This window comes from Coturnix japonica, chromosome 6 (genome assembly GCF_054131305.1).
Source record: "Coturnix japonica strain WE chromosome 6, WE-NBRP24, whole genome shotgun sequence".
Lineage (NCBI taxonomy): Eukaryota > Metazoa > Chordata > Aves > Galliformes > Phasianidae > Coturnix > Coturnix japonica.
In genome coordinates, this window is record NC_140668.1 from 36,124,977 (window position 1) to 36,139,262 (window position 14,286).

Here is a 14,286-nt window from a genome sequence, read left to right on the forward strand (position 1 = left end):
ACTCACAGTGTTATGTATCTTTTCAGCTCTTATTTTATTGCTATTCAGTGAAAGAAGAACTTGGTAAAAGGATAAAAGAAAGCTTCAGTGTACACTCAGGTATCAGCCTCTCAACCTAATAAGTATATCAAATACTTCTAACTAATCTTTTAAAATACAGCTTTGTTCCAAAACAGATGCAAGAACTGGATTTAAGACCATTACAAGAACTAGCATTGATACACACAGTGCTGAATTCATTGACAGTAGGCACTTTCCTCAAAAGGCTTCAAGAGATTATATTTATTTCAATACAATTTAATTTATATAGTCTTTTTGCTAAGCAAAACAGAAAAGTCATTTAAAATAAGAGAAGGGGAATCCAAGAGACATGCAGCAAAGCAGCTCTATTGCTGCATAAACCAACAGCACCCTCATATCAAATTCTTGGCGTTCAGAAACCTGTTCAGAACTTCCTACAGTCAGACAGCAAATGAACAACACTTGTAACTAATGAGGCAGTTTGATTAGCACACTGCTTATTGATTTGAGCAACTGAAAGGCAAGATGCATCTTCTAACCAGAGTTTTTCTTCAATAGCAATAATCATGATGTGACGTCCCCTTTGTACTAATGTATGTAGATGAACAACTTAGCTCGTATTTTCTGGCAGCAGATAATGGTTGTACTCAGTATAAATCAAAGCTGTGCTTTAGAATCCCTGAAAAAGTCCCATTCTGAATTTCTAAAGCAATTTGCATCATGTATGATAAACAAGTTAACTTACAGCAGTCTATTCTGTACTTACAGTTGGCAGGAAGGATCCTTAGTGTTGTCAATGGAAAATACTAGAACTCCACTAATTGCTTGATAGGCCATCTCCAATTTCAAGCCACACTGGTTTGAAATTCATTTCTAGTAATCCATTTAAAGAGTGTTTTCATTCACTTTTCGTAACATGATAAATCATTCAGCATTTTGCAAGGAGAAAAAGATGAAAGAGAAGCTACTAACTGTGAAGGGATAAATGCAACTCAACACAAGATTGGGAATGTCGCCGCTTTGAATGCACGATACTCCACACACATTGATGCATCGTTAGTTAACAGTCATAACAAAACTATGACAGAACAAAGAGTTGTCACAACAGGTGTCCTTTAGAGGCCAAAAATTAACTTGTGAGCAATCATTTTATTTTTCCCATTATTCAGTTTACCTTTCTGGAAATTAGTACATGTTGGGTAGATTTATTTTTTCCACCATTTCACAAACCACAGGTTGAACGTTGGCAACTTGAAAGAGATATTGTGTCAGCTTTCAAGTGAGTGTCCCTATTGAGATACAATTGTCCCTGTATGATACAGCTCACTTCTCAAAGTTTTTGTGAGCATCAATTATTTTCCGACGCACCTCCCGGTTCCTGGCCCTTTTTTCTTCATACTGGAAGACAGAGGAGGGAATTATTAGATCAGCTATTACTATCAAACAAATACATCAAAATTGTAATCACTTATAACCTTTATTACTCAGGATCAGAAACGTTATCTTTGACCAGTGTTAGCTGTATTCCCCATATCTATATACCCATTCATTTTTACTTTGAAATTAACATTTATTTTATTAAAATACATGTTTCTAAGTTAGAGGTTATTAAGCTAAAGAGTATTAGAACATTCTAATAGAGAAGGTTCCATTAATCTTGAGAAGGAAGTTAATTACGTATCCATCTTAAGTCTGACAGCCACACAGACTAGAACAAGTGGCATTCATGCTGTTCTAAAGCACCGGTCAGGCTCTTCTTCTTTTAAAAGATACAGATTAACATGTGTGCCTGCCTTCTGAAATATGAATTTGTCATCACAGACTTGGTCTATTTTTGATCCTGGTCATTAATTATATGCACAGATAAGGCAGTATACAGAAATGAAAGGAACAAGGGCAAATATGGGTTGAATTAGGGTAATTTATTTAATAGAAGAAATGGGACTCCACTGTGAACAAAATCAAGAAAGCATTCATGTGTGTATCTCAAATGTGAAACCCATCTTTGAAGTATGTCCCTGCATTATTAAAAGTTTGAAGACTGAAGAATCTTTCATTACAGCCAAAAAATGAAACATTCCTATGGGCTAAAAAGAAGCAGGGGAAAAAAAAATCCTTACAGATTTGGTATGTATGTCATGAGAAGCAAATAACTCTTGATGTATCATTTAAAACATTTAACAAACAAGTATGAAAGACTAAGGAAATTACAAAGACACAATTCCCTACATAATGTAATAGACTACTAAGCAGATGGATTTTGGAAAGGGTTTGCAGTTTTTCATTCATTGTACTGACTATTTTTACAACTGAGAGGCATGAAACATAACTTAATGTTAACAGAATGCTTACATTTTTCCCATGCCATTTTGCTTATCTTTGTTTTTCACTAATATTTATATATTATTCAGAATACAACGATGGACTTTTAGCAATTTCATCATTTTATTAGTTATTTAATGAGTTAAATTTATTTCTTACCTCTTTCTTTAAGCACTTCCGCATCTCACGATCAATATCATTGCAGTGGCCAAAAAACCTCAGAACGTTGTGCTAATAATTTGGGGAAAGGAAAAAAAACCAAAACAATTCAAGAAATTCTTCCTCCAATGCTCCACATTTCTTAAAAGCCGCTTGCATTCTGCAAAAAAACCCAGCTGGTTTTTTCACTTCTCCTTTTGTGAAAATTGCCTTAACTTTTCTGCTGAGTAGCCAGGAGCTAGAGCTGCTTCTCATTTGAATGACCTCAATCTTGCAGAAAGTTTAAGGTACTCCCCATATTGTAAAATCAGACTGAAATATGATTACCTACACTGGAGTCATCGAGTCTAGATGTAGAACATGCACTTTGGTGACTGAGGAATCAGTTCTATAAATTTCACTTATCACTTGCTTCACTAACATACGAATCTTTGCATTCTGAACTCATTTGCAATTTAGAAAGATGTGGGAAGATCTACAGGCAAAGGACTTCATTATCCCAGCTATGTGAAAAATGTGAGGTGTTGTAGGTCCAGAAGATGCATCCAATGGACATAAATGACTGAAATGTTAGAACTAACATGAGGAGAAGGAGTAAAATTTCTCCAAGCCTCAAGAATATACATCACCACCTTTGTAATACAGCTCAGCTGTATGCTAGATGCATACATAAGCGTTACCCAGTTTTCATCAGGGAAACCAATGCACGTTTCTGTTGCTGATGAGCAGCTAGATGGATTAGAGGTATGCTGAACACTATTAAGAGTTCAAGTAGTAGGCAAGGTAGATGTCAGCTAGCAGAACATGGCTTGACTTAGGAGCGTGTTAATAAAAGTCTGTCATAATCTTTAACTATAGCAGTGCTATAATTAACTTGTTTATATCTCTCTGCTTTATAAAGGGCATCAGATGACACTGAAGCAGTTGCACGGGATAAATGGCTGCTTTACTGAAAGCTGAATCTCTTTCAAAACATTTCTATTTTAGCTAATACAGACTTAACCTTTTATTCTATTCTTATACCAACATGCCTGATTTCAAGGTGAGTGCTCCTCATTCCAAACTAAGTCTACTCTTACTAGTATATACAGTGAGAAGAATCTACTTTTATTTAACCAGACTCCTGAACTGTCAACTGTTTATAACTCACATTATTAGGAAAAAGGAATCAGTCTTCCAAAAAACAGAAGTTATCCTCATTACAGCAATACAACTGTGAGACAATATGCAGCTGTCTATAAAAATAAGACATGTGTATGGCACGAGAGCAGAGCTGTAAAAAAAAAAAATTGAAATAATGATATCAAATAGGAATTAACCTCTCTCCACTAGGTATATGACTTAACATAACCAGCAGGTTCTAGATCAGAAATAAAATAAACTGAATTTTATTAAAACACAAATACAGGACTCAGAATTCAAGATAAGGATTTTTAGTCCTCAGTATTAATTTAAATTACATATGAAGGTTCTTAGGCCCTTCTGGCATTTCTACAAGACAGCAGATAGTCAGTAATAACTATAATTAAGATCACAAACTCTTCACATTTCAGTGATTTCAATTTCAGTACATCTACCTTCAATTTTAAACAAAGATAATTGCTCCTTTTAAAGGAATGTGAAAGTAACCTTCACTCTGTTCTGAGGAGCACAAACATACACTCAAAGGTAAGCTTAAGACTGACAAAATGAGCTCCTCTTCACATAAAAGGACCAACTCCAAACCAAAATGAAAGAATATAACCCTATGCATGAATGTATTACTGCTGCTCCTGGAGTCTTTGTAAGTCAAACATGCAATAGATTACTTTGAATCGGTTCTATAGAAATCAAGTACAACCTTCAGTTCTAATTCTCTGCTAAACTCAAGGTAGTCAAACAAGTTACAGTTCAGGTTGGTGATGTTCTGTTCTACACAGAACTGTGCATCTTAGGTTCATGATATCTACACAGTGCATAGGAACAAGCAGACAACAGTATGAAAAACACCATGAGATGTCACTGACCAATTCCACTTTGCATATATTTCCAAACATTGTAGTACTATCTAACAAATAAAATGTACTGAATGAGCCTGGGACAGTATACTCATTTATACTAACATTTAGTGTTAAAACTCTAGAACGAATTAAAAATAGCTTCTGAATGAGTGAGATAAAGTTTCTGTACCACATCAATGAAGAGCCTTGAGTTCCTTGAAGACAATTAGGTATTATACATCCCTCTGTACATGACTACTAAGAATATTCAAATGTTAATTCCCACTTGCTCTCCAAACATGGAGTGTAAGGCACAGCAGCATATGTGCATGTATACTACTAGCATATCTGGCCTGCAGGCAGCTGGTATACAGGAATCCTGTGAGCAACTTTGTTGCATGCAGACTAAAACACTCAGAAATTATTTCAGTTTTTACTATAGACCCACCATTGTAAAGCTCCAACACAAGAAATTTTATATCCTAATAAAATCACTGGCCAAGTTTTACATACAGCTGTCAGTGCTGCTTTCAACTTTATCAGTGAAAACATAGCAGCTCTGTTTTGCAGCTGCTCTGCCTACTGGAGACTTTTTATGATCGCATGATAATCGCACCAATTCTGACACTCATTTCCCCAGCCCGCCCACTCTTTTCTCTGCTCAGAACTCCTACCTCCTTGTGACACTTCTTGAGCAGACTGATAATGAGGTTACATTCTTCAGTGTGCAGATGAGGAGACAGGTCTGGATGCATCTTAAGTAGTGATGATTTTAGCAGTAAAAGAATCTGAGTTACACCTGCCAACATTAAAACATGAATGTTTAAATAAAAGTTCAAGTTGATCACTTAAGAAATTATTACATGGTATTAATGTTTTTATAATAGCATTTTGAATCAAATTGAAACATAATATGTATGGTTTATATAACGCACTGAAGGTAATTAGAACTAGTATATGCCTCTTCCTTATCTGTAGAGCTCAAACATTAACTATGAGCTTAAATTCTTTGTGATCATGGACATTAAGGATACATTTGGGATTTTCCTTTTAAGGGACAATAGGAGAACCTTTCTTGAACTGCAAATTATCTTCTCATCCTCCTATTTCAATGTCCATTCTAGCACATGTATTATTTATTATAGCATATATAGAATCATAAAATGTTTCAGGTTGGAAGGGACCTTTAAGATAACCCAGTTCCTGTCAATATATCCAATAGATATGGGATAACTACTATATATATGTATTTATTCTAGAATATGTATTTTTATTCTTTCTACTCTCTACAGACAGCTGGAGAGGAACAGGAAGCACCCTGATATTTCATTACAACACTCTAAGGACTGGTATTTTTTAGTTATCTACGTGCTTATTGATAAATCATGATCCAAAGCTTTGGTGATGCTTTAAGAACCAGATGTGACCTCAAGAAGAGGGGAACAACAGTAACAACTTAACTCCACTTACAAATACATCTCAGTATGCTGTTAGCCTTTATTGCCGCAAGGGTGCACTGCTAAATCATGTTTAACTGCAATGTCAACCAGGACCCCCAGGTGCTCTTCCGTACAGCTCTATGGGGCACGAGCAAATTTCATTCTATATATATATATATATATTATATAACGTCTCACTTAAAAAGGAAAACATTCCCAGAAGCCATTTTCAAGATCTTTTGTCAAAAAAAGGATGAAACTGTCATATAATAATGGCTGAAATAAGGACTTCTTTGTTGAGGAAGAATCATTGTACCAGAGAGGGAAGAAGAAAAGTCCAGTTCATACCAGGACAAATGGGCTCTACCAGCTCTACGACCACTTGAATTCATTTTCATATAACACCAGTATTAAAATCTTGCAAACTGAGTTACCTAAGGTGGCACACACTTCACACAGGCTACAATGAATTAACAAACATTAAAAAAAGAAAATGTTTGATTACAAAGTAGCAAAACATCCTACAATGGTCACTGGGGGATGGACTGGAGCCTTCAGGTACTATAGAAGCTCATGACAGAATAGTGTTATCAGTGTAAATTCTGTATTTATATAGCCAGATGAGGCTATAAATATAATATATAGTCTATAAATGATCAGAGGAGGTTAATATATTTTTGCCAGAGGGAACTGATGGACAGATGAAAGGGTAATAAAAGCATGAAAAGGAATAGAACAGGCTATTGGTTTCCTTTCTTTTTAGTAATGCTTTAAGCTAAAATAAAGACAGCAAATCATCACCTTGCTAGGATTTAAAGACAAAACAGATTATTTGAAGCAAAGCAGAGAGCTACAAATCCACTTCTTTTGCACACTAATTAAAGTGATACCGTTGTAGCACGGCTCCAGCTGTATTCGGGGACTCTTCTTGCTTTTATTCACATCTTATTTCTGTTCCTAAAGGACGAACCCAGCCAGACGTGACAGGAGCTGAGGGAGACAACCACAACCACAACCACAGCACCGGGAGAGAGGAAGTGAACGGACGAGCTCGGCCGGAAGCCTCCACAGAGAGAAGGGGCGGGAATAAGAGGGCAGGGCCTGATGTGATTGGTTCTTTCTGGCACCGGGCGGCTCCTGATTGGACGCTTCGAAAGGCGGGAGGCGGTTGGCGCGGCGCGTTGTGAGGTTGGTGCTGTGGTGGCCGCCTGAGGTGTGGGGGTGAGTGCGGGGCTGTGCTCTGAACGATATGGGATATAGGATATGGGATATAGGATATGGGATATAGGATATGGGATATGGGATATGGGCGAGATTGCTTTCTTGTGTGCAGGATGAGGGCTATGGAGACATGGAGCCACACTGCTGCTGTTCTTCCAGCTGTCCCTAAGGCCTCAATCAGCACTTTTCTACACCGCAGATGGCCTATGTGTTGGTGTGACTTCTTTATTATCTCACCGTTTATAGGTGTCCTCGCTATGGATGAAGTCATTATCGAATATATCCGAAGAACTGTGCTCAAAATCCCCCGTGATGAAATCATGGCGGTGCTGCAGAAGTGGGGCTTTCTCTCAGAGGCGCAGCTACAAACTATCAACTTCCGTCAGACCAAAGAGAGCATCTCTTACAGCGTGGCTCAGCTCTGCGAGGTAATTCTGTCCTCGGCATCTCCCTGTTGGACTTCAGTGCCTTGCATTGAAGCTGCCTGTCCTGGGATCTTATTGAACACTGTGTGGGAGATCAGGCAGTGGAGCAGCTTCATTGGTGGGTATAGCCCTGGAACAGGCTGCCCAGTGAGGTTGTGGATGCCCCGTCCTTGGAGGTGTTCAAGGCCAGGTTGGACGGGGCCCTGGGCAACCTGATCTAGTAAATGTGTATGTTTGGTGGCCCTGCCAGGCAGGGGGGTTGGAACTACATGATCCTTGAGGTCCCTTCCAACCCGGGTAATTCTGTGATTCTGTGACAGCACTGAGCTGTCAGAGTTCAAGAAGCATCTGGATATTGCTGTTGGATATATGGTCTCATTTTTGGGTGGTCCTGTGCAGAGCCAGAAGTTGGACTCGATGATCCTTATGGGTCCTTTTCCAGCTTGGGATATTCAATGATTCTGTTCTATGTGTGATTGATCCTCACCATGCACTGTCATTTTTCCTTCCAGGAAAGTTCTGCAGACATAAAGCAAGCAGCCCTCCTAGACATCATCTGTAAGTAAAAATGAATGCAAATAACATCTTTGTGATTTTCGTTTGTGTTTTTTTTCTGAGTAACTTAGTAACTCCTCTAATTACATAGCAATGACCCTAGTGCTGCAGGGATGCACTTAATGTACATAGATTACATTTTATATTAATCCCATTGTATCTGACCAATTATGTTTTCTTTTCAAAAGCTCTTCATCAACGTGAGAGTGTTTGTTTCTTTAGAATTCCAGATAGCCATCAACTTTAGTAAGTCACATCCAGAGCACAGTTATACATATATAGAGAGATATTCATCTGCGGTACATACTGAGCCCTAACATCTTGCTGTGATGAGAAGTGGCATAGGGAAAAGCTGCCTGCAAGTATTCCAGGTGGAAATTTAGTTCCAATATTAATTCACGACGTGAATTTAGACTGACAGTTGTTTTAGCTAAAGCGCTTCTTCAAACACTGAACCTCAGAGATATCCTTTGTTATGAAGATCTTTTGTGATCTAATTAAGCATCTCTCCTTTAGTAAAAACTGCTCTGCTTTTAGGTTTGCTGAATAAGTTATACTGCATTGTCAGAAGTGATCTTTAAATAATGTGGTTATAAAAGTAGTAAAATGATTTTTAATTACCTTCTGATAGTATTCAATCGTTATTGAGCAATTCCTGTTTTCCCTAGACAACCACATCTATGCAAACAAAAGAGCATGGACTGTCTACTATATGAACAAAACAGGTAAAGTTCCTTTCCTTTCTGTAGTCTCACTGCCATAACTCTCAGCAATTTACTGAGTATGGATTTATTTTTAATGTTTTTCAAGTACTTTGGATTAACTCTTCTGGCAACTATTAGAAACTAATAATTTCTAATTGTCATTTATATATTAATATACACATAGCAATAATGAGACTCAAATTTAATATCCAGCTTTCCTAAAAATGCTATGCAGTGCCAGCCTCTTTTCTTCTTAATATTGTTTCAGTGAAACTAAAACCATCGTTGAACCAGTTCTTGTGAATAGAACTCAGTCAATTCTTTATTTTCTTGTTTAACAGGGGAAGAAACAGACTTCTTTGACCTCAGAGAGTTCAAAAAAAAATTCAGAAGGCGAATTCAATCAGCTTTGATAAATGTAAGAATGTCTGGATGTGTTGGGTTTGGGTGTCAATAGATTTTTCCATATGTTTAGCAAGACATTTTTTGCTTACAATCTGCATCAAAACCAGAATAGATTTAACTTGGGAATGGTGAGAACTATGTGGAAAATAGGGGAAAATAAAAAGTTAAACTCCACATCCTTCGGAAGTGGTAAAATAAAAATCACATCAGAGTTCAGAACATTCATTTGGTGAGGCTGTCGTTTTCCTGTGGAAATTGGATTCATTCATTTCTTGTTCAAGCAGTATCATGTTTGGTCTTGTGAACACAGGGTTAGGGCATGTTTTAATTAGTCTGGACACAGGAATGTGTGTTTAAAGCAAAGCTTTCCTTTTTCCGTTCAGGTCACCATCAATTTTAAGGAATATGAAGATAATGCAATCTGGATTAGAATTGCCTGGGGAACGCCATATACAAAACCAAACCAGTACAAGACCAGTTACGTTGTGTACCACTCACAGACTCCTTATGTCTTCATCTCTGCCTCTGTCCTTAGGAGCAACTTACCTCTGCTGTGTCAGGTAGAAAACTAAACTGCACAGGCCATGACCTCATCACAATGATCTCTAAGGTCCCTTCCAACCCGCACGAGACTATTACTATTACAGTCTTGAAGAAGTGTGAATGTCACATCAAAACTAAATCCATTTTATTAGGAGTTTTGTTGATATCTAATTATTCTAATTCCTCAAGCAAATGTTAGGCAGTATCAACTAAACTGTCTCAGAGAAGCTGAAGAACATTAAAATGGTGCTGTTAACTAAATGTATGAGCTCAGCAAGCAATGCTATTAATTCGCTTTTTCTACAGAATTGTGGTGATCAGTGTTAGTAGCCTTTTATTTGTGTCTGTTTCATAGATAGTCATAATAGTAGTTTCATGATCTTATTAATCTGTTTACTTTGTGGTTTTGGCACTGATAAGGCTGTATGATTATTCACTAAATCCTGGGAAGGCTCTGTATGTTAACCAGGCCTTAATAATTCTCTGCAACATGAAAACCCTGCTAGTTAAAAAGCAGCTGCTTCCTGTGAAACAAAACATCTCAAAGTCTAGAAATACTGTGTCTTTCTTTATTATACCCACAGTGATTATTAACATTCATGCTAAAGCAATTTCAATTTTTATTTGAAGGCAATGGTTGTTGCTTCCAATTACCACGACATCAGTGAAATGGAGCTTCGAGGTCATTGTTTAAACTCCCTTAAAGATATTGTGTTTAAGAAGTACAGCCAGGTGAGCCACTTCTCAAGTACATCCAAGGATGAGTCTTGCTTCTATTTCAGGCCCCCTACCAGGGGGAAACTCCACTCTTTCAAGAGATCATCAAGTTACAATAGCACTGAACCACTGGCTTGGATAGCTTTTCCTTAAGGTAACATTACAGTGGTGATGTAATTACTTGATATGCCACTTACTGTTTGCTATTATTTCTGGATAGTTAAACTTAGTCTGTGTGGCTGACCAATTCACTCCTGGAACTTCTTGGCACTGTTTCTTAGAGTAATAATTGGGGGAGGTATTAGAATGGACACTTAACTCTGTTCATCTGCATAATGTATCATAGGATGGGGGGTGTTTTCTCACAATAAAGCTGGGCTTTGTAGTCTAGTACTTATCAAAAATGTGACCACTCACTTTCAGAACGCAAAATGAAATCTAGAAAACTGCAGCTAAAGCCTCTAAAAGCACAACTATATATTCTTTCCTTTTCATTTTTTCTCATTTAGAACTTCCAAACCAACTATCCACTACAAGAAAGAAATGTACTCACAGAAAATGGTATGTGTGTTTTTAAATTAAATGGAAGCGTGAATGTCCTCACTTGGAAGAATTGTGCTTAAAAATGTGTATCTGTATATTTCTGCCTTATGAAATGATATTCATAATAGGAAATGCATGTGTTATATTGATGTATTATCCACCCATGGATAATACTGATGTCACTAGGAGATAGGAACGCTTCCTCGTGACCTTCCATGCATTTATGAAACTAAAAATAAGTAAAGATCAGTGTCTTCTGTCATATCAACTTGTTTCCTTTCTTGGTAAGAACTGAAAGTGTATGTCATGCAACCAATTATCAAACACAGATAGTGATGAATCGTTTAAAAATTACTATTTCCATAATTTTTTTGAGCATGAGTACATGCAACATTTGTACTCACTGAGAGTTGTCTTTTTTTTTCCTTTTTTTTTTTTCTCCCTACCCTGCAGTGGATTTAAAGATATGTGATGAAAACAGAAGTGAGAAAGAAAGAATACACAGACTGAATCAGGAAAGCTTTGGTGCTGGTCCCCAACCCAAACTCGACTTTGCACAATATAAGGTAGTGAATGCAACAAGTTTTGTTTCGTTTTTTCCTATAATTTTAATCGAGTTACAGCTACATAAACTCGCATGTAAAAAGATGGCATTTTTTTCAAACTTTAGGGAGGACATTTTAAGTGGGATAAGAGTAGTTTTAAGAAGCCTGTTTGCACTGAGATTTGGTCAGATCTTTTGGTCAGATCTTATTTCAGTCCTTTGTGCTTAGGAGCCCAACACGTGGACTTAGTTTTGTAACAAAGTTAGACTTAAACCAGCACTGCTTTAGACTTAACTGTTAGACTTAAACCAGCACCAGAACTCAGGGTTGCTTGAGGTACATTTGAAGATCATGTCACATACAGCACAAGAATTTAATGACGCACCAATTTTCTTTTCTAATGAGCAGATGTATCTGGAATTCTTGTAATGATTTACTACATAACTGAACTGGCTGCCTCTTTCACCAGAGGACTTTACCACATGGTGGCACCCTCTGATTTTATTAACGGGATATTCCTCCAACTAGAATCACATTAATATTAAGGAATAAAAAAGTGATTCTTCTACTACATTACAATTTGCCTGTTCAGACCTAACTGATCATTTCAGAGATAACAGCAGACCCATAAACACCTGCTGTGCTGGAACCTGTAAAATAAGTTTTTATTACCAGGTTGGCTACAAATGCCTTTTGTTCTATACTCAAACAGTCTGAAGAAGGAACTCAAGTTAAGTCAGGCCTGTTTGAAAATAGTCTAACATTCAAAACGTGGTTAGTTCCATGTTCAACTTTAATCAGCCAGAACATTTTGAGCTTAAACGTAAGTTAGTTGTTGGGAGATTATTTTAAACAATATCTGTATCTATATGTGTGTATGTATAAATGTCCATATAAAGAAACACTGTGGCTGGAACTGCCCTCATTGTTCTACAAGCTATTTGGCACATGGCTGTACAGCTCTTCTAGGATGTATCATGGCACAGAGCAAATGCAGTTTCTTTTCCAACCTAAATGATTCTCTAGTTTTACACATTAACATGAATGATAAATACATAAAAGTCATGCATAGCTTATAATGCCTGGTAATTGTATCTTAACAGCTTGAGACGATGTTTAAAAGTGATCCTAAATGGGATGTTTTGGAGAAAAAAGAGCCATTCCGATGCTTGGTCAAGTTTTCTAGTCCACATCTTTTAGAATCACTGAAATCCTTGGCACCAGCAGGTGAGTATTGCAGCTCTGTTAAAAGAGAGGAGAAATCTGTGGTTAAACATTTAAATCGCTTTACATTCAGCTTATGTATTGCATAGAAGAACCTGCACGGTTGGGAAATACATAGAAATAAATAGAATGAAATTGTTACCTCTAAAAAGTAATGTGTAAATATGTACCTGTTTATTTTCAATAGCAGATATTCAAACTCTGTTTTCAATTACATGGCAATGTTGAAAGGTGAAGGCTGCCCGAGTTAAGCTGTAATTACCTGTTTGTCTCTACAGGTCTGGCTGATGCACCGCTTTCCCCACTACTTACATGCATTCCACAAAAAGCCAGGAATTACTTTAAAATTAGAGAGAAGAAGTCTTTACTTCCAGGAAGCTTTGTGAGCCCTTAACTTAAATAGAGATGTTTCTATATCAAAATACGTGATTCGTTTATTACTGGTCTTAATCCATAATCACCTTTAAAACAGATCTTAAAAACAACCTCATTCTTTGGTAAACCCCCTTTTATTTTTATTCCTGGCTTTTGGGTTAGCCCTTAAAAACTAAAAAGTCACTATTTGTGGATTTTAAACAGCAATCACGAGTATTTAATGTTTAAATGAGATGACTGCTTCTATCTGTAAGGTGCTAAAGCCTGGTATGGATGGTAAGACATCAGTTCATTGTCATAACTGGAGGTGGCCTGATTTCAGCTGCAGGACAGCGATGAAACACAACACACACCCTGAACACGTGAATAGCCCCATTCAAATAAGTGGAACTACCACTTCAAGCCAGGTGTGCTATTGTCTTTATAGATACAGATTACATTCAAAGACCATGGCAGGGTGTAGGGGAAACTCTGATAGGCAGCAGTAAGAAACTTCCATGCAGCATTGCGGGCTGTTCAGTTCTCACTCACTATCTGTGGCAGCCAGTAATAAATATGATAATCTTTTAAAATCCCATCTCCTGCTTTTAGTATCCATGAAATAGCAGCTCACAGGGACACAATAGTCTGTGTTTTAGAATGTCTGTCTCATGAGCCTGGGGACACAAGGGTTGCAGGAGCAAGACAGCAACATCCACTCGTGCCAATGGCAGCTCTGCAGTGGAGCTCTCTAGGGCTGGGAAATAGTAAATAATAGTAACTAATTATGTAGATATTTCTGTGTAACTGCCTGCATTATTCTTATTTTATGAGATTAATTTGCACTAAAGACTCAAACAAGTACTTAATTCTTAACTCTGCTACCTGGAAGCATATTGTGTGTGTGTATGGTATGCTGATAGAGACAAGCTTAGTGGCAAAGCTCTTTGGGGAAGCTGTGTGGGAATTCTATCGTATATCAAAACTGTAAATAAACGTGTAAATTAAGACATCTTACAGAATTTTGTCCTGATTTCCCGGATCCAGCCCATTTTGGTGCACACAATATAGTCTATAGGCCGGGCCGCTCCGTGACGTCCCCTCCATGTCCCCACCCCCGGAAGCGCAGC

General features: G+C 37.4%; 2 protein-coding genes and 1 long non-coding RNA gene across 6 annotated transcripts; 1 reads left to right on the forward strand and 2 right to left on the reverse strand.

Moving 5' to 3' along the window:
- Window positions 1-253: 253 nt before the first annotated feature.
- On the reverse strand, window positions 254-6,959 carry CMC2 (C-X9-C motif containing 2). Of its 2 annotated transcripts, none has more exons than XM_015874136.3 (4): window positions 6,811-6,959; window positions 5,156-5,280; window positions 2,503-2,574; window positions 254-1,419 (listed from the first exon to the last, which is right to left on the reverse strand). In XM_015874136.3, exons 2-4 carry the CDS (start codon window positions 5,234-5,236, stop codon window positions 1,345-1,347), a joined length of 228 nt encoding a protein of 75 aa, XP_015729622.1. In that variant the 5' UTR covers window positions 5,237-5,280; window positions 6,811-6,959; the 3' UTR covers window positions 254-1,344. The 2 variants fall into 2 exon arrangements, with proteins under 2 accessions (XP_015729622.1, XP_015729621.1); XM_015874135.3 differs by having other exon boundaries at window positions 6,722-6,959.
- Window positions 6,960-7,067: 108 nt separating this feature from the next.
- On the forward strand, window positions 7,068-14,173 carry CENPN (centromere protein N). 3 transcript variants are annotated; one of them, XM_015874131.3, is made up of 11 exons: window positions 7,068-7,108; window positions 7,388-7,569; window positions 8,079-8,124; window positions 8,790-8,846; window positions 9,167-9,243; window positions 9,614-9,790; window positions 10,404-10,505; window positions 11,000-11,051; window positions 11,487-11,599; window positions 12,682-12,805; window positions 13,081-14,173. In XM_015874131.3, exons 2-11 carry the CDS (start codon window positions 7,399-7,401, stop codon window positions 13,194-13,196), a joined length of 1,035 nt encoding a protein of 344 aa, XP_015729617.1. In that variant the 5' UTR covers window positions 7,068-7,108; window positions 7,388-7,398; the 3' UTR covers window positions 13,197-14,173. The 3 variants fall into 3 exon arrangements, with proteins under 3 accessions (XP_015729617.1, XP_085407987.1, XP_015729616.1); XM_015874130.3 differs by lacking the exon at window positions 7,068-7,108 and adding an exon at window positions 7,115-7,141; XM_085551861.1 differs by lacking the exons at window positions 7,068-7,108; window positions 8,790-8,846 and adding an exon at window positions 7,112-7,141.
- On the reverse strand, window positions 11,617-14,270 carry LOC146760577 (uncharacterized). The gene is made up of 2 exons (XR_014947813.1): window positions 14,175-14,270; window positions 11,617-12,820 (listed from the first exon to the last, which is right to left on the reverse strand). It is a non-coding gene; the product is annotated as an uncharacterized LOC146760577 (long non-coding RNA).
- Between the last annotated feature and the right edge of the window lie 16 nt (window positions 14,271-14,286).

Excerpts from the sequence above, each read along its gene's own strand:
- CENPN (XM_015874131.3), top strand. The coding sequence starts at position 7,399 with ATGGATGAAGTCATTATCGAATATATCCGAAGAACTGTGCTCAAAATC. Across the intron at positions 8,847-9,166 it reads CTACTATATGAACAAAACAG|GGGAAGAAACAGACTTCTTT; the intron begins GTAAAGTTCCTT and ends CTTGTTTAACAG. Across the intron at positions 11,052-11,486 it reads AAATGTACTCACAGAAAATG|TGGATTTAAAGATATGTGAT; the intron begins GTATGTGTGTTT and ends CCTACCCTGCAG.
- CMC2 (XM_015874136.3), bottom strand. The coding sequence starts at position 5,236 with ATGCATCCAGACCTGTCTCCTCATCTGCACACTGAAGAATGTAACCTC. Across the intron at positions 2,575-5,155 it reads TCAAGAAGTGTCACAAGGAG|CACAACGTTCTGAGGTTTTT; the intron begins GTAGGAGTTCTG and ends CCAAATTATTAG. Across the intron at positions 1,420-2,502 it reads GGAAGTGCTTAAAGAAAGAG|TATGAAGAAAAAAGGGCCAG; the intron begins GTAAGAAATAAA and ends TCTGTCTTCCAG.